Source organism: Polychytrium aggregatum (genome assembly GCF_025602895.1).
Source record: "Polychytrium aggregatum strain JEL109 chromosome Unknown BJ171scaffold_16, whole genome shotgun sequence".
Classification (NCBI taxonomy): Eukaryota; Fungi; Chytridiomycota; class Chytridiomycetes; order Polychytriales; genus Polychytrium; species Polychytrium aggregatum.
The window spans coordinates 807,642-831,287 of record NW_026516218.1 but is presented as its reverse complement, the minus strand read 5'-3'; the positions used below and the strand labels follow the sequence as shown (position 1 = coordinate 831,287).

Sequence of the window (23,646 nt, the reverse complement as noted above, 5' to 3'; positions counted from 1 at the left end):
GTCATGGGAGATGGGGGACTGGAAGCAAGTGAGTAGAGACTTTGGTCCATCACCTCAACCTTGCACACACGATTGCATGGCGGCAGCATACCAAGCAGCTCCTCGGAGGGCTCCTGTCGCGGATCGTACTCGGTGTCGGGACCGTTGGGCCTGGGACGTCTCGGGGGTTCGTCGTAGGAATGATCGACCTTGTTACCCTTTGTCTCAGTCTCGCTGGGGCTCGAGCTTGGGCTCGGGCTTGAGTCCGAGCTCGAGGGAAGCGATGCCGTTGCCACCTTGGGGTTGGAGGTGACGGGGGAGCCGGCATTGCCTTCGAGATGGGGCGGCTCCTCGTTGTCCTTGAGCCGCTCGATCTTGATGGCCTCTTTCTTGGGCTCGCCAATGTCGATGAACTCGGGATTGACTTGGGAGTGGTTCGAAAGCTCTGGGGGCTGCACAAAGCCATCCTCGCTCGCTGGCAGCTGGCCGCCGTGGTGCTCGAGGTAGTTGATGATTTCGCGCTGTTCGTAGAGCTTGCGCTTCATATCTGGGTCGCAAGGGACAGCAAGACAGGGCGATCCGACATGACAGTGATGCACAAGCGTTGGATATGGTGATGCAGGGGGGAGAGATTGGGGCAGGGGAGCGAGACAGGAAGGATTAGATACGTCGCGTTCGTTCCAGCCAGCCCGATCGTGCGTGCCGATGATGCCTCCCAATCGACAGGAACGGCACTCCGGTCCAATAACGAGGGTGCGATCCACGAGCGAGAGCCAGACATCGATGCAGAGCATCAGAAGCAGGGGCAGGGCGAGTAGGGGCAGGGGCAGGGGCAGAACGGGGGGGGATGGGGAGCCATTTGCTTCTTACCATTGAGCATTGTGGCAACTTCGGGCGAGAGATCCGACAGATTGAGCGCATGGAACTTTGCCTCGAGCTGATGCAGATCGACGGGCTTTTTGACGAATTCCGAGGGGGCCGTCGATTTGGAGTCGGACCAGCTGCCGACAAAGTAGGCCATGCCCAGCAGGTAGATGGCGAAAAAGAGCACGGCCGAGCCGACGAGGAATCGGACCAGGCTCCAGCGGAACGAGAACCCCAGCAGGCTGATGCGCTGCTGCGAGGCGTGCCGCTTGGAGGTGCCGGCGGTGACGGGTGTCGGCATGGGTCGTTGATCGCTGGTTCGACGGCGAATGGCGAATGGGACCTTGCGGGGCGAGCCGGAAGAGTCCATCTGGGCTTGAAACGGGATGCGGCAGAAATGCGACAGAGGACGAACGAGGAGGACGATCGCAGGGAGGAGGGAGGGAGGGACGGCTTGGCTTGGCCGACGACAGTACAGCCAGGGATGGCAACGGAGACGACGGGAGCGAGTGATGCAAGATGGGGCAGCACCGGCAGGGGGAGGCTGGGAGACGGGTACTGCAATCGACGAATGCAATCGACGAATGCGATCGACGGATGCGATCGACGGTGTGAAGGAAACCGCACCGACACGGCGACGACGACTATGGGAAGTTCTGCGGACGCGACGGGCAACGGAGGGTCGCACGGCGGCTGCACAGCGCGCGCGTGGATGTGGATGCATTTGGAGTGTGCACTTGGAGCTGTTGGAGTGTGTACTTGGAGTGTGTACTTGGAGTGTGTACTTGGGATGTGTACTTGGAGTGGATAGTTGGAGTGTGTACTTGGAATCTTCGCAGTAACGGCATGTTTATCGACTGACGACGCTCCCCAACTCTGCCCACAAACAGCATTCAAACAACCCACAACGCACAACCCAATGCAGCCCCGTTCTGATGGGCGTTCTGGCTGGAAGATCGTCACGTGACACGCTCCTCTGCACTGTCTGTGTGCGTCGCGTGCTGCTGCGGCCGTGTCCAAATCAGGCAGGCGCCGCGCGTCGGGCTGCCTTGTGCGAAACCGTGCATGGCTGGTGGGAAATCGTTCCAGCCAGACCAGGGTGGCACGACACCGAGGCCAACGGTCGATACGGGAAGGGCAGGAGGGCAGGAGGGCAGGAGGGCAGGTGGATGAATAGATGGATGGGTGGATGAATAGATGGATGAGTAGATGGATGGACGGGTGTGTATTCGCATCCAGAACAAAAGGTGCTGTAAAACTAGGATGTTCCAATTCATTAATTAACTATAGGCCGCATGCTTGCGGATGCGATTCTCATGGCAATTATTTGGTGCTTTTGGGATGCTCGTGAAGGTGTCGGGGAAGGAATCAAAAGGAGGGGAGGAGGGGGAGGGGAGAAGAAAGAACGGTGCGGGTATGTTGAGGAGGGCAGACAGATGGGCGGCGGGCGGATGGAGCCAACTTTGAGCAGGGAAGTAGAGCGGACTCGCACATTCTTCCATCCAGGCCTTCTTCTCGTCTCCCTTGGCTGCGTAATAATAGGTGGGGTCGCGACTCTATAGATGCTTGGTTGTCGCGCATTTTTCTTCGATATTCGGATAAGGCGGAGGGAGAGAGGAGAGGAGAGGGGAGGAGGGGAGGAGGGGAGCCGACTCGTGCCATGACTTGGGTTGTTGCAATGCGGGTCGCGGCTGGAAATGGCGCATCGTCCGAGTGAGGGGATCTGCCGGGCAGCTCCCTAACGCAGTCTGAAGATCTGGCCGCTTCCAAAGCAGTGCGGACAGAGGCGGCAATCGGGGCATCTGGATGGAGCAGGCGACGCAGTTAGAACCAACATCGCAACTCACCCGGCCCACCACAACCACTTGTCCGGCCCACATCCCAACGCACCCCCGCCCACGCCGCACGAGACACTGCTTGGCACACATACGCATTGTCGTGCTCGGTCGAGTGTTCGCCTGGACCAATGTGGTGGAATCCCAGGGCGCCACAGGTCACGCAGGGCACCGTCTGCGGGTTGAGTGAGAATCGCAGCGACGAGAAGGCGTTCTTGATCGGGTTCGAAATCTTGCTCTGCAGTGTCCGGAACTTGGACGCGCTGTTGACCCGCGGCGAGGAGCTCGACTGGGACCGGTGCACGCCGAGCTGGCCCTTGCGGCTGGTATGCGTGTGGTGGTGCTGTTGCTGCTGCTGTTGTTGTTGCTGCTGCTGCTGCTTGAAGGTCTCGTCAAAGTCGATGCTGGCCGTGGGCGACTTTGTCGACTCGGCATCCGAGTTGCTGCCGTTCATGCTCGACTGCTGGCTGGAGGGGTAGTGCGGCTTTACGATCCGGCGGATCATGTCGACGCTCGAGCGGATGCTGGTGTTGGAGAGCTGGTCGTGGCGGTCAAACTGGTCCGAAACCTTGGCATGCACCGACGGGGGAGGCGATAGCTTGGACAGCCTGGGCGACGGAGTCCAGGCCACCGAGATGTGCGAGCTGCCGCGATGGGGATCGCTTGCTCCAAACGGCTCCTGGGAGCAGCTGTCCTCGTGCTCGCCGGCCTCGTTGCTCGGGTAGTGGAAGTGCTGGAGCGGATGCGGCGAGTGCGGGATTGAGTGCGGGTGGCTGCCGGGGGTGCTGTGCGGTGTGTACCGGTACCGCTCGCTCGCGTGGCTCGAGATCGAGCTCCGGATGGTCGTCCGCTTGGGCGACACCCACACGGTATAGGTCTCATGGCCGGGATGTGCCTCGGCGTCCTCGGCGTCCTCGGACTGGATCGGGTCGTCGTGCTCCGCAGTCTCGGGCAGATTCTCGCGCAACACGCTGACGTTTGGGTGCGCACTGAGTTGCTCGCGGACAGCAGCAAAGTCGACAATGGCGGCGGGTCGCAGCTTTTGTTTGAGCAGGGTGCCGTTGGGCGTGGTAGTTCCGCTGCCACAGGGCGAGATCGAGTCGTCCTCGTGGGCTGGTACGGGCCAGTCGTGCTCGGCCAAGGCAGATCTGTGGCCGGCGCTCGGCGGCGGCGAGTCCAGCGGCAGACGTTCCGACAGGGCAGGCGAGTTGGGGACAGACACAAAGATGGCCTTGCCCTTGGAGAGATTGTAGGAGGACTTTGGTTTGGCCAGGGTGCGTGTTTGGGTTGGCGGGGGAGTGGGTGAGGGAGACTCGAATGGGCTTGAGATGGCTCGCGAACGGTTGAACAGGATGCCCTTGCCATGGCATTCTGCGATTGCGGCGGCAACAGAGAGTCGATGTGAGACCGAGCGTAAGTGGGTGAGGGATCGCCGTCGAGATGCAAATAGATGGGGGATACAGACAGACGAGAGATCGAGGATGAGGGAAACCAGCAGACGAGGGCGGACGCCTCCATGGGACAGGAGGCCCATATGGAATCAACAGGGACCAGTATCGTCGATGTGCGGGGGCTACCTGCACCTCCAGAATCCCCTCCCCCCGAGTCCACACTTACGTTCGCAGTTGGCACAGAATGTGCAGCGAATGGTTTTGGCGTTGCTGTCGTGCTTCATCTTGGAGGTGTGGACGAAGCCACGGCCCTCACAGCGGCCACAGGCGTTGGTTGGCAGAGGAGCAGCGGCCGAGGCATCGTGGACACCGGCGCCGGAGGCGACTTCGGTGCTGAGCTTGGACGGGGTTCGTCGATGGCCAAAGCCAAAGTCGCCAAAGCCTGTCATGGCGAGCAGAGCGGTTATAAGGCCGAGCACGCAGAGTTGGGCAAATCAGGACAGCTGAAAGCCGATGTGGTAGGAGCGAGCCAAACGCTGCGGGATAGCCGAGCAACGACGACAATCAAGGGCAGGATGCGGCGGAAAACAAAATGGGGCTGGGAAGCGGGGCACACTCGAGCAAAAACCCCAAGGGCGATGACGTCCTAAGCGAAACAGCAGGCACGGAAGGGCACAAGCGGAAACAAGTGGGAAGGCGCAACAGCAGGCCAAGTGGAGGGATGGGATGGATGCGGGTTGACGAGAGATGGCGCCGTCTGGCTGCGACCAACACGGCCGGACGTAGCGACTCAGGGGAGCGAGCAGGAGGATGAGAGAAAGCGGGCGGAAGGAGCCTTACCGTCGCGGTTGCGTCGAGAGGACGGATTCCTGCGGAGGAGATTCGAGAGGAACGAGGACGACTCCTGGTAGGAGGAGCCCAGGAAGGTGGAGTAGGCTCCGTCTTGCTCGTCTGGCGGTCGTTGGTGGATTCAGTCCGGCACAGGCGAGGGAAAAGCACAAGCAAGCGTGAGTGGAGGCAAAGTGGAATGGACTGGGATGGACTGGGATGGATTGGATTGGGATCGAGGAGAGTGGAGGGTGGGTAGGCAGCGATGCATGGGACCGAGCTGGCCGGTGCGGGACGATTGTGTGTCTGGGAGGATGAGGACAGTTTTTTGGGGGAAGCCATGGTGCGATATAGCGGGACCCACCTATGCTGTTCATTGCGAGCGATATCAGGGGAGTGGGTCGATGGACGAGGGGAGACACCAGCAGAGAGGGGGAGACAGACGACCAAGACAGACGACCAAGACCGACGACCAGGATGGGATCGACAAAAGCGACAGAGACGCAGAGGAGACGCAGAGGAGACGCAGAGGAGGGAAAAAAAAGTGGATGGGGACGGCGGTGCGAACGGGCGGCGAGGCCCAGGCGCACGACGACCACGGCCGTTGGACAGACGAGGAGCGCACAGGGAGCAAGGGTGGAGGAGTGGCTGCATTAGCGGGCGTGTGGGTTGGCAGAGTGTGTTGATGGTGCTGACATGATATAATTACATGATGTAATGACATGATGTAATGACATGATATAATGACATGATGTAATGACATGGTGTAATGCCATGGTGTATTCTCACGATGCAATGGTATGATGTAATGTCGTGCTGATGTATATCTCTGCGAACCATGCACTCGACCTGCTCAACACATCGCATTTGCCATTCAACGCCGCTCAATCGCACACAACTCAACTGCACAGCACAGCACAGTCCCACACGCCAGCACAGTCCCACACAGCACAGCACAGCACGTTACAGCGCGACGTCGCACAAGACCCGCGATCGCCGTCCCCGTGCGACCCCGAAGCAGGCCCACAAGGCCGCGGCCGCGACACGCACGCCGGCGCACAGGGCTGTGTCGGCCATGGGCGTGAGCGGCTGCCCCTGCCCGTGCCGATCCACATCCGCACAATCTGGGTCAGCGCCGCGTGCGTGCGCATCCACTTCCCTGGGGCGAGGAGCATGCCGGCCAGGGCCTCGCCGCAATCACAAATCTCTGTTGACCAACGCATCGCTCCATGCAACGCAGCCATGCAACGCAGCCATGCGGCCAGGCTCTAGATGTGGCCGTGCTCGCGGAGGTATGCTTCGCCCATCACCCAGGTCTGCACGCTGGGCAGCATCATGTCGCCGCGCATCACAATATCTCGCACTTCGTCCAAGGGGACGTCGTAGATCACTTGCATGAACTCTGCAGACCGAGAATGATCGGATCAGCAAACGACCTGGAGCCATGATGCTCCACACATGCATTCCCCGCACATGCATTCCCCGCACATGCATTCCCCACACACATGCATTCCCAGGCCCTGCGGCTCGATGCAATCTCCATCTATCGGTCCATCCGATTGATTCCTTCATTCACCCATCCCTGCAATCGCTCATACCTTCTGCGTCCCGCGGGCTGGGAGTGTCGTCGATCTGCGGGTTCAGCACGAGATAGGGAATGAATCGGTTCCGGCACCACTTGAGCTGCGAGCCGGATCGTCAACGAGTCAGTGCTCCGATTCTATCCATTCCCCAGCATGAATCTTTTGCAGGCGCTGCACCCGTTCGTTGCTTTGGACCCAGTTGGTCTGCGTCATGACCACATCGGTCAGTCTGCGGCTATTGTACCTCCGAGATACCTCCGTGGCCTTCGGGTAGCAGGGCGATCCACTCTCCGCCTTTCAGACGGGCTTCCTCCGAGAGCTCGGCCTGAGCCGTCTCTAGCAAGCTATCCGTGGCAGAGCAATCAGCAAGTGTATCCTTCAAAGCATCCATTCATTGCGGGTCAGCGGTCGATCGTAGCGGCCGCGCCAGTCTGCTCCAGCTTACTCTTTGTGCTTCTTGGGATCAAACCCACCGGCGGCAAAAGTGTATTTCTGCGATTCCCGTCCAGTTTACGGTAAAGAGCAGGCGTCAGCAGGGAGCATTCAAGCCGGTCCACAGCTTGATACAGCGATTGCATGCCGTACCAGTTGGTTGACGCCTTGGGCATACTCGATCACCAATGTCGTCGTTTTCTGAGTCAAATCGAGACAAGGGATGCACGGTTGTTCAGGATTCCATTGCAAGAGAGAGAGCATCGCCCCGTTCGCGGATATAGACGTCATGGAATAAGCGTCATGGAATATGGTCGCTGCCTCGGCGATGGCGTCCTGTGCTGCTTGTGTTCCAAGCCGACCGCTTACCTTCTCAGTGTTGAACGGAAAAGTCACCGAGAAACATGGCTGGATCTGGATGTTGTGGCCAGCAATGTCCCTATGTGCAAGAGACGGCGAGTGGCTCCAAATGTGAGCAGAAGACAAACCCGCGGGTCGGGCCGATCGACTGCTATGGCGAAGATGATGGATGCAGCTCTTGCATCGAGTGAGCCATCAACAGGCCCGGCAAACGAGCAGGACGGCGAATATCAGCCAAAGGGCAGGACCAGAATGTACCAGTCGATGATCCGGCCGTCGGGATATTCCACCTGGCGATTCCATATGCAGAGATACCGCTTGTAGACTCGCTCCTCGCCAACGACGGGCAGCTCCTCGCGTGCCTCGAGCATGGCTTTCTTGTCGATCATGGAGAGCAGCGACATGGCAGTGTTGGGGGGGGGTCGAGAGACGATAAGGGGAGCGGGATGAGGATTGCAGGGCGGCGGTGGCGGATCAATGCCGAGCAATGACCAGGGTTGCTCTGGATATCGGGGGTGCAAGCGAGGGGAAGGCGGGCAGCCGCTCCCGCCAAAGAGGACAGAGCCAGTCCGCCGGGGCTCTCAATCAGCGAAGAATCCACCAAATAACCCGTCGTTGCTGCCTCAAGCATATCGCCATCATGGGCCCCTCTCCAGGGCCGAGATCCAGCAGGAACGATCAGCACACACGGATATCGAGGGAACAGGTATGTGTCTGCCCACCGTCCCTGCATGCGACATCCATCGCACCATCATCACCCACTCCGCGTGGGATTCGTGATCTGCGACGAGTCCGGAATTACCTCCACGATGCCTCCCCATGCATCGACGATCAGGCGGGCCGGATCGCTTTGTGGCTGAACCCCCTGCACAACTTGACAAGTCGTCGCAGCAACAGCCAACCCAGACAATCACACGGCATGTCCGAACCTCGGGCGCTCCCACAGCGTTCTGCCATGTACACCCGCCAGTACTGTTGTCCCAGGATCGGCTGTCCACAAGATGATCGACGGCGCTTCCATTCCGACAGCCCGAGGCAGACACCACAAAAACCCTCTCCAAGGGCTCGCCGTTGCTTCCTCACACCACTCTTTCTCTCGCTCTCGGCATCGACCCTGGCTGCGTCTCGGGGCCACCCAAAGACCAAAGACCAAGCAGCGTCTGCCGAGTCGCATCCAAGTTATCAAAGGGTCTGATCTCCATTGACTTTCATTGAACTCCATCGAACTCCGTTGATCTCCATTGATCGGACAACAGCCGTGCTTGCTTTTGTCTTCCTGTCATCCAACAAAGCCAATATCTGCACTGAACAAACTGCTCCAGCCAGATTCGCATCCGCCCGAGCTTGCCTCTTCTCTCAAACGGACTGCCCAAGTCACTCTAGCCAGTAATGAACCCAGCCTGGGATCCTGCCTCCGCTATGGCGCCTCCGGATCTCTCAAGCTCTCTCCTCCTTCTCCCGACCGAGGTGATGTTCCGGATCCTCGGATACCTCCATCCGAGGGAACTCTGCCGGGCCGGTCGCTCTTCGCGACGACTCTACGACCTGGCATTCGACCATCGCATCTGGAGGGTAGCCACCGGATTTCAGAGGAGCGGCTATGACTTTTCAGCACCATCCTTCGCGATGCACACTTCTGCCTTGGGTCATCCAAAAGTCCAACCGTCCGCTCGGAGGCACAGTGCTCGAAGGGATATCACACTCACTCATGGAGATGCATCCGATCTCTCCGGACCCAAGCCTATAAGCAACATCTCCTCGCATCGGAGCTCGCTACCGGATTGCCGGTCTTGGACACCACCAAACTACCTTCGCATCTACCGCAACTGGACGATGGCCCAGCCGCGAATCACCGCCTCGTTTCTCACCCTCTCGGAGAGCGGAATCACCAGTCTTGCGCTCTCCCAGACGACGCTCGCTGTTGCATCCGAGTCGCCTTTCATCGAGATCTGGGACTTGGGCAGAGCCGGGGCCGACCCAGGCTCGCGCCAGCCCATTCCAACCCATCTCATACACAATGCTCACCTAGGCGGCGTCAATTCCATCGTTCACTTGAACTCGCAGAAGGGGCCATCAGACCTGCGCACCAAGAGCAGCGCCAGTCCGTACAGCGTTGTGTCTGCGGGCCGAGACAAGTGCATCAGACTGTGGGATATGCGTGCGTCGCTGCGGCAGCCAGTGTTCGAGGTTAGTGTGACATTATCGATTGAATTGCATCCATGAATGCGGAAGACATGTTTGATCGGCACTTGTGCATGGAGGCGACGGCCCCGCCATTCCTCCATTGACCCACCCGCCCCATTCCGTCGCTCAAAACGCTGATATTTGCACATCGATACTGTTACATGTTCATGCGCTGTGGCTCCGATCCGCTGTCCGACGATCAGATCTCGGAGGCGCACCAGGACGAAATCTTTGCTTTGCAGTCCACCGACAACTACCTCGTCAGCGCCGGGGCAGACGAGATTGTTCAAGTCTTTGATCTGAGGCGGCTCCACACTGGCATCAACGCCTCTTTCCCGCTGCACTCGCTCGAAGGCCATACCAACAGCATATACGATCTGCATTTCATCAACCACACCCTCGTCACGGTCGGCGGCGATGGCACTGCAATGCTCTGGGATCTTGTTCGCGGAGCGGCCGAGTGCTGGATCTGGGCCAGCAGCCACGAGCTCTACAGCGTCCAGCTCTCCGAGTCCATCCGCCACAAACCATCGGTCGTGCGGTTTCTCACTGGCTCGGAAAACGGAACTGTCCGGCACTGGACTGTCAATCGCCAGTCCCAGGCCAGCAGCCGCGGGTTGCAGTCAAATCCCTCATCAGCATTGGACTCGGTTGGGCCGTCGCTTGATGGGTCGCTCGAGTCGGTGCCCGTCGTTCCGACTCTGTCCTTGCCCTGGAGTATCCCAGACCTTCTCACGGGCGACGAGTTCGAGCAGGAGTGGGATCTCGAAACGATAAGCGCCATGGTCTGGGACGAAGATGCCCGCCGAGTGATTGCCGGTGGATGGGATGCCACTCTGCGGTTGCTCGACTTGGGAAATATGACCTCCAGCACCGCTTCAAGCCGACCGCAGACCCGCAACGAGTGGTCGAGCGAGTGTTCGGGCGACACCGTTTGGATTCGCTCGCCATCAAATGCTCTGAGCGAAGCCGACCTTGCGGCGGATGAAGGCGGGCAACAAGACTCGGAGGAGGCCAAGGCTGCGACCACGCCGCTGATTCCTTCAGCCCGCAGCTGCGTGCCGATCGAGAAGCGCCTCTTTCTCGATGGCTGTCGCAGCCGGGGCATCAAGATCCACCACGGGCCGATTTCGTGTCTGCAGACGGATGCCAGCCGAGTGGTCACAGGCTCGTTGGACTGCACCGTAAAGGTGTGGTCGTTCGACCACAGCGACTGAGCGCCAGAATGTGGCAGTCCTCTGGATCAGGCGGTCGGTTGGTGCTTGACACATCGGTTTGGTTTGGTTTGGTTTGCTACCTTGGACTGATCCTGGACAATACATGGCTCTGAGAGCGTGTGCAGAGGATCATGGCGAGATGCCCAAGAGCGGAGCGCCAAACACGAGTGGTCAAAATGGATTCCCCAAAAACATAGCGTCGATCGTTCCCGAGTTCAAGCGCTTCTTCAGGTGGTGCTGCCTGGGTTCCCCCTTCAACACTTTCTGTAAGCTCCTCCTGGCGCAGTGGTACCTCTCGGGTATGGGCACCAGTGTGGATGAGGTCTTGGCCGCTGGCATCAACCGAGTCCTCGTCGAGGAGGGCTGCGAGTGCGCCTTGGTACAGCTGGGCAACTGCTACTACTCGGGCCAAGGCGTCACCAGGAACTCCAAAGCCGCGTTCAAGCTCTACGAACGGGCCGCCAAGCTGGGCAATGCCGAGGGCCAGTATTCCCTCGGCTACTGCTTCCTGCACGGCACCGGCGTGTCGAGCGACCGGATGCTTGCTCTCTCCTGGGTCAAGAAGGCAGCGGCGCAGTCACATCCCGATGCCATGATCATGCTCCAGGAGATGCTCAATGACCGTCTTCTGGAGTAGTGACCCAGCCTGGTCCGCTCCCGGACCCGCGGCGCACCCAGATGCTGTCTTGGTTCCACGAGTTCTCTAGTATGCACACCGATAGCTTCTGTAAATGGCCACGGATATTTGATAGCGGCCGCGAGCATATCCATACGAAAGTTTCGACTGCTGGTGACAAATCCATCGTCTGCTTGTTCTACATCCACGCCATGCCCCTCCGCTACTTTGAGGTGTGTGAGATCAGTCGTGGCTATTGGATCAGGGGAGGGGCGCCGTGTATGAAAGCGTGTTCGCATCCACATCTGCATCCACATCCACATCCGCATCCACACGGCAAGCAGAGCATGTGAAATATCTTCCCGCATATACCAAGCGGCAGGTTTATGGCTCTGTGACTGTTCGTATCATTGGACGCTGCAACTGCGATTGTCTCGATGCTGGGTGACTGGTCCTGGTCTTGGTTCAGCTGCCGCTTCGGCACCACCAACTTTTGAGCGCTCATGGTCGCTCATCATCCCCAGAAACAGTCTGGCCTCTTCTTGGAAAGTTGGATCGCCGCCCTTGGCTGCCTTGTCAAACCACAGTCGTGCCTCATCCCAGTCGGGCTGGAGCGACTTTGTCGGGTCCTTCTGGTCGACGCTCCCTTCGAGATAGAGGCGTCCGAGGTTCATCTGGGACTGCTGGAAGCCCTGGGTAGCGGCCATCTTCCAATACTCCATCGCGCGCCAGAGATCTCGCTCGACTCCGATCTCGGGCTGGCCACTAAAGTAGATTGCTCCGAGATTATGCTGGCTCGCCGACAGACCTAGCGGTGCATCGCAGTGGTTCGATCAGAAAAATGGAGCCAGATTCGCGCAAGAGTAGCAGCATCTGTCGGCTCACCTGCGTGTGCTGCGGATTGGAAGCACTCGAAGGACTTTTGGGCATCGACTGCGGTTCCGAGTCCGCTCTGGTAGTGGATTCCGAGTAGATAGGTGGCCTCGACAACACCTTCAATTGCGGCCGTATGGTTCAGTTTGATTCGACTTGGTGAGTAACAGTACAACATTGACACCGAGCTTCCGGGGAGATCGAGAGTGGCACGGATCAAGAAAGAAGGAAAGAAAGAGTGCGTCTGGCGTAGACTCACCCAACTCGGATCCCTTCTTCAGACACTCGAATGCCTTGGACTGGTCGACCGGCACGGATCCGTGGCCGCTGCGATACAGATGACCTGCCGTCGCACATCAGTCACCATCGCCGGGATCCACCACTTCAGCGGACAGGTCGGATGTCGTGCCTGCATCTGAATCGCTGCTTACCAAGCTGCACGTAGGCCGTGGGATACCCGTTATCGGCCGATTTTTGGATCCATTCCAGTCCGCTGGCGCTGTCGCCGCGCTTGAAGGCCGACTCGCCCATCAGATACTGCGAGACGGCATGTCCTCGCTCCGCAAGGGATTGGATCTGCTCCATCGCCCTGGAGAGATCTCGCTTCTGGCCTTGGTATCCAGTCGACAGCAGCTGGGCACATCGGAACTCGCCTTCCATCTCACCCAGCTCTCCGATGCGCTGATACAGATGGAATCCTAACGGCTGGCCCTCTGGCACCGACCGATTGTGAATTGAGTTGAGTATCCAGCGCGGATAGTCGCAGAGGAATTCGGATAGACACTCGTCGGTCAGTTTGTTCTCATCCAAGTCGGCTCGGGTATGTAACTACTGGCAAAACGTCCCGGATCCTACCTTTCGAGTGGTTGGACAGCAGCTTGGCAAGAAACAGGGCATCCTTGATTTCTCCTGGGTGATCAGCGAGGATGAGCCGTCAGCAATCGAAGGCTCCCGACTGGCTGGCCCGGTATTTCCAGTTCGATATGTTGGACTGACGCACATTGCCATTCTCGCAGCTCAGTTGGCCGCATGGACGCACACCAAAGGCGGGAGGCGCACTTGGACCCAAGACTTGCCTTTGCTGACTGTCTCCACGAGGATCGACTGCGATGCTCCCTTGCCGGCGATCGAATCGACCAGATCGGCCTTGACTTGCGCGGCGATGGTGCGTTGCTGCTTGGCTGTCAGGGAAGTGTACTTTTCCGATCGCATGCGTTCCAGGAGTGAGTCCGACGGGAGAACAACTGTGCCCAGGAAAGGAAAGCATGAGTGTGATATCGAAAATGCGTGGCGATTCGCCCTGTTGCAGCATCATGGGACCAGAACGGGGAAAGCAGACAAGCGAGAGCAATGCAAGTCTGGGGACAGGACCAATCTGCCAGCGCTGGAATCATAGAGTCCATGTTTGGGCAAGGGGGTGGACATGGATCTGAATATAGATATGGATGATCGAGCATCTCGTTCGGTTTGGAGATACAATCCCCCCCCTCCCATTCGATTCGAGTGCATGTCCGCTCGAGTGCAGCCGGGATCGCACCTTTGAGGTTGATGGTCTGTGGGTTGAATGAGCTACGAACAACACGGCAGGGTCGGGATGGTCAGCCTCCGCAGCTCGATCGACGAAATGCACCACCAGGACGACGACGGCGTCGCAGCGTCCCGCTCAAATAGGTGTCCGTTGACACTTCCAGCACTGCTAAGGACGCAAGAGCGAGACTTACTCTGCGTCGTTGTCAATCGATTCGGCCTCGGGAGCCTCGCTGCTGGCAACAGGGATCTGGAACACGCCGCCCATCGACGAGTTTAAGTCGGCATGGCTTGCAGACTGATCCTTCTCGGGTGCACCGGTGCTCTGCGGTGATGCACTCGGGCCCGAGTACGGTCTCGCGGCGATCCTCCCGTCGATAGTGAGTCCGCCAAGGCGGTGTGCCGTTGCCAGGCTGAGTGGATCGTGGGCAGCGATGTGTCGGTCGAGAGCCACAGCCCTGGGGAAGCGGGACCCGCCAACCCTGGCTGCTACCCGGGATAGTTGCATTGTGCGAGAGAAGCAAGGGGAGTTGCGCCGTGAGTCGCTTGGAAGATAGTCGAAGCTGTGGTTGGGCAGCGATGAAGCCAGATGTGGGGAAGAACCAGAATCCGGGGCTCTGCTCGCTCCTGCGGGGTCTTTGGAGGCATGTCACCGAATCGTTGGCTTGGCACAACGGACGCTTCGACATTGCTGGGATTTGTTGCGGATGCACACACATGCATTCCTTGGCTGGCAACCGGGACCGAGCTGGCAAAGCTTTTTGGCACACACACCTCGAGGGGGGGGGAGTGATCAGAGCGCGAAGGACAACAATATGTTCTGCTTCAAAGATACATTATATTTCAGCTGACGGCGGTGCGATGCTTGTCAGAGTCTCTCGCGAGTCCATTTTGCTCATTAGAGGTTGGGAAGAAAAAGAGTGCCCGGCTATCTGAAGAGCGAGCGGATGGTCTGCCACGAGACGACGCCAATGTAGGAGACCAGGGCCGGCTTCAGCAGCACGATCCACCAGAAGATATTGAAAAAGGTCGACGGGCGGTGCTTGATCAACAGAGCCTCGACCTGGTGGCGGGTGTCGTCGAGCGAGCCCGAGTTGTCGATGACGATGCCGGCCCTTTCGCGCTTGATCTCGATCGACATTTGCGAGGCAATCCGTCGCTCGGCGGCCTCCGAGTCCAAGCTGTTGCGGGCCATGAGCCGTGTCTTCTGAGTCTGCACTGGGCTGGATAGAGCACAGGTCAGTCAGCTGCAGCTGTTGGTGGTTGACATTGGTGGCCGCAGACAATGGCTTCCAGTGAGAGCTTAACAGTCGATGATGGACTGAGGAGCCAGACGACAGTGATGTCTTGCCACACTTTGCCATGGCAGCCAAGCAAGACAGCCGACCAGCCAAGTGCAGGGCTCAAGGGCACAACATGCAGTCACAGAATGCAGCTGCATAATAGACCCGCAACATGCAGCCGCACAATAGACCCTCAGCAGTGCCCAGGACCGACGGTGTGATGCCCTACCAGTAGGCCACGATGACGCAGTGGACATATCGGTCCAGGTGGCTCTCAAACAGCAGCGGGGTATCCAGGATCGCGACCGACTTGAGACACAGGAACGACCACAGCGTCTGGCGAAGCATCTCGAGACGGATGTGTGGATGGGTGGCGCCGTTCAGGAGCTTGCGGGCGCTGTCGTTTCCAAAGATGATGGCCCCAAGCTTCTCGCGGTCAATCTCGCCCTCGGGGGTGAGGATGGAACTTCCAAAGATGCGGACAATCTCCCGGTACGCCGGCCGGCCCTTGACGACGACATCGCGGGCGATCTTGTCGGCGTCGATGATGGCCACGCCGCCTTGCGCAGTGAGGAAGCCCGAGACGGTCGACTTGCCCGATGCGATTCCGCCCGTCAGCCCGAGCAGCAGCATGGTTGCGATGCGGGTTGGATGAGCACAGGGCAGGGACGCCCCGGCGAGCCAAAGCCCCAGCGGGCCAACACGGGCCGGCCGAACACATGACTGTGGCTGCGCACATGACCCCGTGGCTGCGCACATCTACCCGCTTTTGGCATTTGCAATCCGTCGCGGCCGATATCTGGCTCGGCCTTGCCTCTCCTCTCTTCCCCCCGATCCACCGTCCCGTCGCCGTCTGATCCGCCGCCGCCGCCGCCTACGCCATGCTGACCTCCGAGCCCACCATGCGTCCTCTCCTTGTCAAGAAGCTCTCCAAGAACGCCCAGCTGCCCAAGCGCGGCTCGCCTGGCGCGGCCGGCTACGACCTCTACAGGTGCGCACATGTCCCGCCGGTCGTCGACGGGGCTGTCTCCCGATCCTGATCCGACCACGGTGCCAGCCTAGCTGTGTCGCCGTTGATCGTCGTCGCTGTTCGTTGCTGCCTCGATGGCTTCTCACCGCATCTGTGCCTGGCTTCGTCGCCCATCAGTGCTGCCTCGATGTCGATCCCTCCCCGCAGCCGTGCTGTTGTCCCGACCGACATTGCCATCGCCCTGCCTCCCGGCACCTATGGCCGTGTCGCTCCCCGTAGCGGCCTTGCCGTCAAGCACTTTATCGACGTTGGCGCTGGCGTCGTCGACTCGGACTACCGCGGCACCCTCGGCATCGTGCTCTTCAACTTTGGCGAGCAAGAGTTCAAAATCGAGCAAGGCGATCGCATTGCCCAGCTGATTCTGGAAAAGATCGAGATTGCTGATGTTCAGGAAGTCGAGGCAAGTATTCTGCAGCCAAAGCGCTGCACTTTCATTTCCTGCGCAAGTTCTGCAGTCGGCACAGATCGAGAGCGGTTCATTGGACGTCGGCGCGTTCCAGCCTCGACCCGCCAGTAGCGTCCCTGTGATCTAACACCCTGGCTGATTCGGGCTTCAGGAACTCGACGACACCGAGCGCGGCGAGGGTGGCTTTGGCTCAACCGGTGTCAAGAAGCTGAAGGAGAGCGACGTCTGAGCGCAGCAGCTTCAAACGGCTTCTGGGCAATGCTTGAGACCAGCCTGATTGTCTCTTGTCTCCTTTGGCTTCGCCCATGCTTCCATTACCCTTTCAACCCCTGGTTGCACTCTTCCATTCTCATCTTGCATATCTGCACATCTCCCCGCTCCAATAAAGTACCTCGCAGCTCACGGCTCACTTGGGCATGATTCCATGTCGCGTGTTTGTGGCATCGGCACAATGGGCTCCTCCTTCTCTTCCCTGAGACATTACAGGCACTCGCCCACAGACGGGCTCTCGCTTCTCAGCACCAGCAGAGGCGGACAGACGCATCCTCGCCAGGGTCGGCGAGGCGGGAGCGGTTTCATGAGTGCTCTGTCCGACATGGCAAGTCACGTGTCGCATTACCTAATCGCCCTGGGAAAAAAAAGCGAAAACGAAAATGCAGCCGCGACGAGCGCCAGACCAGCAGCATTTGCAGATCAGACAGGCAAACAGACACACGATCGGCCGGTGCGATCTGTAAGTAGTGCGCATCGGGACGCTCTGTCGGCTGTGCATGCTCTGCGGGCTCTGCATCAGAGCCACAGGATCGGCTCGATTGCGATGGCCGGATGTCGCCTTTGGTCGGACGCATGCGATACTAGCTCCTGCTGACACCCAAGTTCGCTCATGCCGCTGTCTGTCGTCGATATGCTGGTGTGTGCTCCAGAAGACACGTCTGTGCTCCACAAATCCATCGTCCAGTATGAGAGCGCCGCCGAAAACCGTCAAGCTCAATCCGCTACGCATCATCCACTTTGCCAACCGATCGCTGGCGGCAAAGGCACCCGGCTCGGCCGAGTCGGCCCAGCCCAAGTGGATGTCGGCTGTCAAAATGTTCCCGCCCTCGGCGTCGTTTGTGCTCAAGACCGTGATTCCGTCCGAGGTCGGCCAGTTTGTCGACCAAGAGGAGGTGCAGAGGACCAGACTGAGCCAGGTCAACTCGGTCAGCCTGGTGCATCGCAGCAAACCCAAGAAGCCACAGTATGCCGACAAGCCGCCCGTTATTGTATATCCGGAAGATCGTCTTCGCGAGGACTTTTACAAGCATCATCCCTTTGAGCTGTCAAAGCCCTTCAACCTGGTCGAGGACACCCAGGCACTTGGATTCGATCGCTGGGAGACCATCAATCCCGATGCCATCGAGTTTTCGGCCGACAAGTAGGTGCCCGATGCGCATGGATACCCGGACTCGGCGCCAAGATGTTTCTGGGCATGTGGGATAGCGCCGATCCCCGGGATCGATATGTCGGGACCGAGATGCTTTTGCCGGAATCGGGTTGCGAATCGCCGGCAAACGGCTCTGTTATTGAACTGCACGGCGATATCCACCTGTTTTCGGCCATATGCTGATTTCCGACTCTCAATCGCCACCGGCGAGCTCGCCCTTCTCCGCTGGGACTGACTTCTCCTGGCCCGGTCCTCTGTACTCGTCTAACCCTCGTCCAATCCTCGCATCCATCATCCCTCAGCATCTTCAAGCGTGCGCAATACCTGATGCAAAACCAAAAGCTCAAGGAGGAAGAGGCATATTTCACAGCAGTCAGCGAGTTCTACCGCGTTCGCCGCATGCAGGATACGGCCGAGGCCAGCGCACGCAAAGAAGAGATTGCCAAGCAGATTCAAAAGATCGAGGCGGAGGAGCGTGCCAAGGCAGAGGCAGAGGCCACCCGTGCTGCCGCAGAGAGCCCGAACGGCCTTCCGCCCAGCACTCCTGGCTCAACGGCGCAGCGATACAACCTGAGTCTGCGCAACAGCGACAGAAGCACAGCCAAGACCCTCAGCCACTACCGAAACTCCCGGGACTCGCTGAAGGCCCAAGTTCTGGAGCAGACCGAGTCCGATCTGGCCAAGCGCAAGATCACCCATCCCCACACAACCAAGTTTATGGAGTGGGAAGCCCAGCACGTCGCGCTGTCGGCCAAGTTTGCCGAGAAGCAAGCCGAGCTGTAAGTATAGCTTGTGTCATCGAGCGAGCACGAAGAGGGGAGGGAAATCGGTGGCTGGCTGGTTGGCTGGCTGGCTATCCGATCCGATATGTGCAGCATCGCCTGGCCGGGGCAAAGTGATCTGGATGTGTAGCCCTGTGCTGACTGCATGCAACCTTTCTTTCCAGGCGACGACTCCGCGAGGAAGCCAACCGACAGCTCTCCCAGTTTGACCAGAAGAACCAGACCAAGGCTCAGTGAGCCGAACTGGTTTGCACGCACAGGGGCCCAATACACATTTACATCACCTGCGTCGGATATCTAGAGCTGTGGTGGCGACGGGACGGCGGCTGGCTTGGTGCCATTGGCTGTGTATCCGACGCATCCGATGTATCTGATGCGACTGATATGGTTGATATGGCTGATGCGACTGATGTATCTGATGTATCCGATGTATCTGATGCGACTGATGTATCTGATGTAGTCGCCTGGTCGGTCTCCACTTGTCCCTCCACATCGCCAGTTTCCGTGGCTGTCGCTGGGGACGGTCAAAGTCCCACACGCCACATATCCAACGCCCACCAGCCAAGAGCTTGGCGTTTGTCCATGGCCTCCACCCGTTTGTCAATCCGATCGATCGACCAGATCTGCGCTCGTTCCGCCAACAACCACCTCCCTGCTCGCCCACCAACTGCAGCCACGACCGTCCCGCTTTCCAGATGCCGCACGCCCTCGGCTCTCAGCCACAGTCCTCGGAGCTCTCGGCTCTGGCAACACCCAAGCCGCTCCAACCCCAGGACATTGGTCGGTTCTCGATCGACATCTCGTCCAATCGCCTTCGTACCCTCGATGAGGACGAGCTCGACGACTCTCCCGTCTCGACCTCCAAGCCATCATCCGGTCCGGCCAGATACAAGGAGCTGCGGCTGGATGATGGTCCGTCAGCCAGCGCCAGCAACACCGGCAACAGCATCGCAGCGGTCTCGACAAGCACATCGATTACACCGGGTCCAACCATGGCATCGTCGTCCCAATACCAGCCTGTCGGTCGGTCGATGATCGATCGCAGCCCAGCCGAGGGCCATGACGACGGCACCACGACCGATTCGGCGATCGAGCAGGACTGGCCGACGAGCGCTGTTCTGGGGGGTCTCTGCGGGGCCTGCGTCGTGCAGTAGCTGCTGTTGCTGGATCGGACCAGCCAGCGAACTCGCCAGCCGCATTTCATGTTCATTGCATTTCACGCCTATCGCATCCCGTTGCTCCTGTCCAGAATCGGTCTGCAATAGCAGCCCCGATCTCATTGCTGCATTATTGTCATTTTCTTTGCATTTTGCATTTTTTGCATCGCAAATACAACACCAAGGTTTGGCCAAGGTTGCAATCCTCCTCCTGCGTCCCGCAGACCATTGCCCGCCACCCCGGGTCCCTCCGTCGCGGCCATCCGCCGTCGTTCTTGCCGCCGTTCCCCACCACCACCACCGACCGAGGCGTGCCTCTGTATGGATCGCGACCTATATAAACACGGCCTCTGCGCCAGGCCGCCCTGCATCCTCGTTCGTCTCGCTCTGCCTGTCCTGATCCGAGAATGAAAGTCAACCTGGAGCCTCTTCCCCACCACGGCCCGCACACCAAGAAAGTGTGCCAGGGCGTCATCTCGTTTGCCCTGTTCGTGGTCCTCTTCATCGTCCTGGGCTGTAAGTCGTCTGCCTCTGCCGCAATGTCGCTGCCAGTGCATGCCACTCGTTCCCCCACCGCCGAATCCTCCCACCGCCGAATCCTGCATCGAGGCATCTTGACAAACCGGAGCGCCAGCTCTCCAAGCCCGTACCTGGCTAACAACCGCTTCGGTGCCCATCTACAGATATCAAGTACTGGTACTTTGATCCCTACAGCCCCTTCGCTCCCCGCCGAGTCGAGTGCCCCAGCTCTCCCATCGTTCGTCAGATCAAGGGCCAGGCAAGTTCGCTGGTTCTGCCTGTGGCAGCTCTCGCCGCATATCTCTGGAGCTTTGTTTCCGCTCCCCCCCGGCCCCATCTCGACTTACCCTTCTCCTCGATTTCTCTTTTCACAGCAAACACTTGCCGTCCAGGAGTCTGACTGGGTCGCCGGACGAGAAACCGAGGTCCGCGATGCTTGGAGGGCTTACCTGCAGCGTGTTGGTCTCAAGGACTTTGACGTCGAAGCCTTCCTCGCTGCCAACGAGCGTCTACCCCGCATCGGCCTTGCCATGAGCGGCGGCGGCAACCGGTGAGCCGCAATCTGCATCTGTGCAATAAGGCATTCCTGGTCAGCCAAGCTCGACTCTCAGTGCCCACTGCGCTAACCCGTGCATACCCGCGACTTCTCCCCAGTGCTATGCTTGTCGGCGCTGGTGTCATCTCATCGCTGGATGAGCGTAACCCCGAGGCCGTCTCGTCAAAGACCGGCGGTATCCTTCAGATGTCGACCTATGTCTCGGCTCTTTCGGGTAGGTATCTGGCCCGTGCGTCTCGCCTTCGGCAGCGCCCACTGAGGTGGCTTTCGTTCTTCTGCCGCAGCGGCTCTCCTGTAACAGGCGCCGGTGCTTGCTTCGCGATCAGTACTCATGCGTCCCGGCTCTCCCGTTGCCAGGCGGCTCCTTCCTCGTCGGCTCCATGTTCACGACCAACTTCCCCACCGTCAGCTGGCTCTTCGATAACGTCTGGAAGATCGATGTTGATGTCGCCACCCCCGCCTCGATCGATGCCATCTCCGACATTGGCATCTACGCCGAGTTCATAAAGGATGTTGCTGACAAGACCCGCGCCGGCTTCAAGACCTCTATCACCGACTACTGGAGTCGCCTCGTTGCGTATGTATCGTCTCTTGGTGGCATCGTCGCTCTGTGGCGGCCACCTGTCCCTGTCTCTGTCTCTGTCATTGGACTGCCCCTGCCAGTGCGACTGACGCTTTCTTGTGCATTCTGTCGCCTATGCAGTGTTCACACCACCAACCACTCCAACTATGGTGTTTCGCAGACCTTCTCGGGCCTGGCCGATTCGTCGTCGTTCAAGAACCACCAGACCCCCTTCCCCATCGTGGTCTGGGACCAGCGCCGCTACTACGACAACGACGTGTCTGAGTACTCCAACATTGTACGTCCTGCTGCTTCAGCTCGGGTGTCTGTCGTCCGCCCGGTGGCCCTGCTTTGCCTTGGCCACTTCCAACGCCTCGGGTGGGCTGCCTCAGTCCAGGGCCGCTCTGGTGGCGCAACCCCTGTCAACCCAGACTAATCCAACTCTTCCTCGTCCCGTGTGGCATCTGGTTATGTCTTACCGACTGCTGTCCTCACCATATGGTCGCACACGTCCATGTCTCCAGTGGGAAACCAGCTTCTTCGAGACCGGCAGCTTCAGCCCCGCTGTCAACTCCTTCATCGATACCACCTACCTTGGCACCTCTATGGACAACGGCAAGCCCGTCTCGAACAAGCAGTGCGTCGTCGGCTTTGACCACTTTGCCTTCCATCTCGGCATTTCCTCGTCGATCTTCAACCAGGCTCTCAACGACATCAACAAGGCCTCCAACGGCTCGTTCCTCTCGCAGGTCATCACCTACCTCTCGGATGCCAACGTCGACAGTGCTCTGGTCCCTAACCCCTTCTACAAGCTCGCTGGCGTTGAGAACGAGACTTCCAGCATCCAAGAGGTTGAGCTGGTTGATGGTGGCGAGGACGGACAAAACGTGCCTCTGTGGCCCCTCATCCAGCCCGCTCGCGAGATCGATGTGGTCTTTGCGGTCGATAGCACCGTCAGCTACTACGAGGGCGGCTGGCCCAACGGCTCGTCCATCATCTCCACCGCCGAATACGCCAAGCGAAGCAACATTCCCTTCCCCCCGGTCCCGCTGCACGCCGAGGAGTACCAGGACCAGGGTCTGATCGACCGTACCACGTTCTTTGGCTGCTACCTCAACGAGGCGGACAAGCCCAAGACCGGCTCGCTCCCTCCTCTCCTGGTCTACGTCCCCAACCGCTTCGGCACCTTCCCCTCGAACGCCTCGACCTTCAAGCGTGCCTACGAGCGCGATCTTGCCAAGAGCTACATCGGCAACGGCTTCTCGCTCCTTGCCGATAAGGAGACCCAGGGCACCGTTGCCTCCGAGGTCGACGACTGGTCTGCCTGCCTTGCCTGTGCTCTCATTCACCGCGCCGGCAACTCTCAGCCGACCGAGCAGTGCCAGAGCTGCCTCAAGGCCGCCTGCTGGGAGCCCAGCAACCCCCCGGCCCCGGTTGCCCAGGACCGCCTCAAGCACGTCTCGGACTTTGCTCCCGAGCGCCAGACCAAGACCCCGGCTGCAGACCAGCCCGCCGAGGACAAGCCCAAGAGCCATTCTGCTCTCCCTTCCTTCTGGGCAACGGTGCTGCTCATCACTGTCTTTGTGATCACCATCACGGCCTTCAAGTACGGTCTCTGGATGAGAAGCGGCTCTGTCGAGGACCGCCAGCCTCTCCTGCGACGCAGCTAAACGGCTCTCCACCGACACGGCGTTGTAGCCGCGACGGATGGATGGATGGATGGATGGATGGATGGATGGATGTGCCTCCTGGTCTCTTGACACCCGTTGCTCACATTTCAAGTAATCAAGTTTGGGTGCGGGCCAGGCTCGGCCAAGTCTCTCGTTCGAGGCCGCAGCCAGCTTGCATTTTTCCGTCTCTCTGTCGGCTCTGCTCTACTCTGCTTTGTCATGTCCACTCAATCTCTCCGTTCGCTTGCTCATCGTATCCCTCCGTCCATTGATTGTCATGTCCTCTCCCTCTCCCTCCCAACAACCAACCCACTCACCCACAAGCGGGATACTACTGCGTTTGACTGGCCAGGCTTTTCCTTCCTCATTGTTCGTGGATTGCATGGTGCACCCGATTAGCCTTCCCCTGGCACCCGGCGGGATCTGTGTTTTCCCGTCGTCAGTCAAATACAATATCAAAGTGCCACATTGACTTTTCGACCCTGGATTTGGGCTGCATGACCAGACTGCCCGAGCATCGGAGGCAGATGCCGCTCGTCGTTTGGGGCTGGGCTGTGCACCGCGGGCAA

The 23,646-nt window shown here is 59.2% G+C and overlaps 10 protein-coding genes across 10 annotated transcripts; 6 read left to right on the top strand and 4 right to left on the bottom strand.

Moving 5' to 3' along the window:
• Positions 1–2,201: 2,201 nt before the first annotated feature.
• Positions 2,202–5,512, bottom strand: BJ171DRAFT_503232 (uncharacterized protein). Its single transcript, XM_053110858.1, is given in 6 exon segments — positions 2,202–2,645; positions 2,774–4,049; positions 4,296–4,511; positions 4,910–5,020; positions 5,262–5,420; positions 5,432–5,512. 5 exon segments carry the CDS (start codon positions 5,272–5,274, stop codon positions 2,582–2,584), a joined length of 1,680 nt encoding a protein of 559 aa, XP_052967286.1. The 5' UTR covers positions 5,275–5,420; positions 5,432–5,512; the 3' UTR covers positions 2,202–2,581.
• Positions 5,513–6,165: 653 nt separating this feature from the next.
• BJ171DRAFT_423593 (uncharacterized protein) lies at positions 6,166–7,661 on the bottom strand (the record flags this gene model as incomplete). Its single annotated transcript, XM_053107608.1, has 7 exons — positions 6,166–6,299; positions 6,496–6,580; positions 6,725–6,824; positions 6,926–6,972; positions 7,066–7,113; positions 7,282–7,351; positions 7,531–7,661. 7 exons carry the CDS (start codon positions 7,659–7,661, stop codon positions 6,166–6,168), a joined length of 615 nt encoding a protein of 204 aa, XP_052967285.1.
• On the top strand, positions 7,542–8,564 carry BJ171DRAFT_84709 (uncharacterized protein). Its single transcript, XM_053115947.1, has one exon. It carries the CDS (start codon positions 7,760–7,762, stop codon positions 8,465–8,467), a length of 708 nt encoding a protein of 235 aa, XP_052967284.1. The 5' UTR covers positions 7,542–7,759; the 3' UTR covers positions 8,468–8,564.
• Positions 8,565–8,569: 5 nt separating this feature from the next.
• Positions 8,570–10,711, top strand: BJ171DRAFT_84729 (WD40-repeat-containing domain protein). Its single transcript, XM_053115948.1, has 2 exons — positions 8,570–9,459; positions 9,660–10,711. Exons 1-2 carry the CDS (start codon positions 8,662–8,664, stop codon positions 10,671–10,673), a joined length of 1,812 nt encoding a protein of 603 aa, XP_052967283.1. The 5' UTR covers positions 8,570–8,661; the 3' UTR covers positions 10,674–10,711.
• A 101-nt stretch (positions 10,712–10,812) lies between these two features.
• BJ171DRAFT_581406 (uncharacterized protein) lies at positions 10,813–11,310 on the top strand (the record flags this gene model as incomplete). The annotated part of the gene is made up of 1 exon (XM_053114103.1): positions 10,813–11,310. The coding sequence occupies one exon, from the start codon at positions 10,813–10,815 to the stop codon at positions 11,308–11,310; it is 498 nt and encodes a 165-aa protein (XP_052967282.1).
• Positions 11,311–11,427: 117 nt separating this feature from the next.
• On the bottom strand, positions 11,428–14,285 carry BJ171DRAFT_503229 (uncharacterized protein). The gene is made up of 8 exons (XM_053110857.1): positions 13,884–14,285; positions 13,700–13,731; positions 13,239–13,406; positions 13,018–13,071; positions 12,594–12,875; positions 12,422–12,505; positions 12,175–12,282; positions 11,428–12,097 (listed from the first exon to the last, which is right to left on the bottom strand). The coding sequence occupies exons 1-8, from the start codon at positions 14,195–14,197 to the stop codon at positions 11,697–11,699; spliced, it is 1,443 nt and encodes a 480-aa protein (XP_052967281.1). The 5' UTR covers positions 14,198–14,285; the 3' UTR covers positions 11,428–11,696.
• Positions 14,286–14,507: 222 nt separating this feature from the next.
• BJ171DRAFT_503226 (dephospho-CoA kinase domain-containing protein-like protein) lies at positions 14,508–15,628 on the bottom strand. The gene is made up of 2 exons (XM_053110856.1): positions 15,202–15,628; positions 14,508–14,912 (listed from the first exon to the last, which is right to left on the bottom strand). The coding sequence occupies exons 1-2, from the start codon at positions 15,603–15,605 to the stop codon at positions 14,618–14,620; spliced, it is 699 nt and encodes a 232-aa protein (XP_052967280.1). The 5' UTR covers positions 15,606–15,628; the 3' UTR covers positions 14,508–14,617.
• A 182-nt stretch (positions 15,629–15,810) lies between these two features.
• BJ171DRAFT_503224 (dUTPase-like protein) lies at positions 15,811–16,828 on the top strand. Its single transcript, XM_053110855.1, has 3 exons — positions 15,811–15,963; positions 16,120–16,402; positions 16,560–16,828. Exons 1-3 carry the CDS (start codon positions 15,854–15,856, stop codon positions 16,635–16,637), a joined length of 471 nt encoding a protein of 156 aa, XP_052967279.1. The 5' UTR covers positions 15,811–15,853; the 3' UTR covers positions 16,638–16,828.
• A 264-nt stretch (positions 16,829–17,092) lies between these two features.
• Positions 17,093–18,907, top strand: BJ171DRAFT_503223 (mitochondrial ribosomal protein S25-domain-containing protein). Its single transcript, XM_053110854.1, has 4 exons — positions 17,093–17,141; positions 17,332–17,822; positions 18,134–18,610; positions 18,778–18,907. The coding sequence occupies exons 2-4, from the start codon at positions 17,368–17,370 to the stop codon at positions 18,848–18,850; spliced, it is 1,005 nt and encodes a 334-aa protein (XP_052967278.1). The 5' UTR covers positions 17,093–17,141; positions 17,332–17,367; the 3' UTR covers positions 18,851–18,907.
• A 1,186-nt stretch (positions 18,908–20,093) lies between these two features.
• BJ171DRAFT_503221 (lysophospholipase catalytic domain-containing protein) lies at positions 20,094–23,549 on the top strand. The gene is made up of 7 exons (XM_053110853.1): positions 20,094–20,286; positions 20,454–20,548; positions 20,664–20,839; positions 20,944–21,059; positions 21,203–21,422; positions 21,549–21,705; positions 21,932–23,549. The coding sequence occupies exons 1-7, from the start codon at positions 20,178–20,180 to the stop codon at positions 23,075–23,077; spliced, it is 2,019 nt and encodes a 672-aa protein (XP_052967277.1). The 5' UTR covers positions 20,094–20,177; the 3' UTR covers positions 23,078–23,549.
• Positions 23,550–23,646: the final 97 nt, after the last annotated feature.

Coding starts and splice junctions, on each gene's coding strand:
- BJ171DRAFT_503232 (XM_053110858.1), bottom strand. Junction 4,512..4,909: donor CTCTCGACGCAACCGCGACG/GTAAGGCTCCTT, acceptor TCGCCATGACAG/GCTTTGGCGACTTTGGCTTT. Junction 4,050..4,295: donor ATTCTGTGCCAACTGCGAAC/GTAAGTGTGGAC, acceptor CCGCAATCGCAG/AATGCCATGGCAAGGGCATC.
- BJ171DRAFT_84709 (XM_053115947.1), top strand. CDS start 7,760: ATGACCAGGGTTGCTCTGGATATCGGGGGTGCAAGCGAGGGGAAGGCG.
- BJ171DRAFT_84729 (XM_053115948.1), top strand. CDS start 8,662: ATGAACCCAGCCTGGGATCCTGCCTCCGCTATGGCGCCTCCGGATCTC. Junction 9,460..9,659: donor TGCGGCAGCCAGTGTTCGAG/GTTAGTGTGACA, acceptor TCCGACGATCAG/ATCTCGGAGGCGCACCAGGA.
- BJ171DRAFT_503229 (XM_053110857.1), bottom strand. CDS start 14,197: ATGCAACTATCCCGGGTAGCAGCCAGGGTTGGCGGGTCCCGCTTCCCC. Junction 13,072..13,238: donor CGTGGAGACAGTCAGCAAAG/GCAAGTCTTGGG, acceptor CTGATCACCCAG/GAGAAATCAAGGATGCCCTG. Junction 12,283..12,421: donor GAAGAAGGGATCCGAGTTGG/GTGAGTCTACGC, acceptor CCGCAATTGAAG/GTGTTGTCGAGGCCACCTAT.
- BJ171DRAFT_503226 (XM_053110856.1), bottom strand. CDS start 15,605: ATGCTGCTGCTCGGGCTGACGGGCGGAATCGCATCGGGCAAGTCGACC. Junction 14,913..15,201: donor TGCGTCATCGTGGCCTACTG/GTAGGGCATCAC, acceptor TGCTCTATCCAG/CCCAGTGCAGACTCAGAAGA.
- BJ171DRAFT_503224 (XM_053110855.1), top strand. CDS start 15,854: ATGCTGACCTCCGAGCCCACCATGCGTCCTCTCCTTGTCAAGAAGCTC. Junction 15,964..16,119: donor GCCGGCTACGACCTCTACAG/GTGCGCACATGT, acceptor GTCGCCCATCAG/TGCTGCCTCGATGTCGATCC. Junction 16,403..16,559: donor CTGATGTTCAGGAAGTCGAG/GCAAGTATTCTG, acceptor TTCGGGCTTCAG/GAACTCGACGACACCGAGCG.
- BJ171DRAFT_503223 (XM_053110854.1), top strand. CDS start 17,368: ATGAGAGCGCCGCCGAAAACCGTCAAGCTCAATCCGCTACGCATCATC. Junction 17,823..18,133: donor ATCGAGTTTTCGGCCGACAA/GTAGGTGCCCGA, acceptor ATCATCCCTCAG/CATCTTCAAGCGTGCGCAAT. Junction 18,611..18,777: donor GCCGAGAAGCAAGCCGAGCT/GTAAGTATAGCT, acceptor CTTTCTTTCCAG/GCGACGACTCCGCGAGGAAG.
- BJ171DRAFT_503221 (XM_053110853.1), top strand. CDS start 20,178: ATGAAAGTCAACCTGGAGCCTCTTCCCCACCACGGCCCGCACACCAAG. Junction 20,287..20,453: donor CCTCTTCATCGTCCTGGGCT/GTAAGTCGTCTG, acceptor GCCCATCTACAG/ATATCAAGTACTGGTACTTT. Junction 21,060..21,202: donor CTATGTCTCGGCTCTTTCGG/GTAGGTATCTGG, acceptor TCCCGTTGCCAG/GCGGCTCCTTCCTCGTCGGC.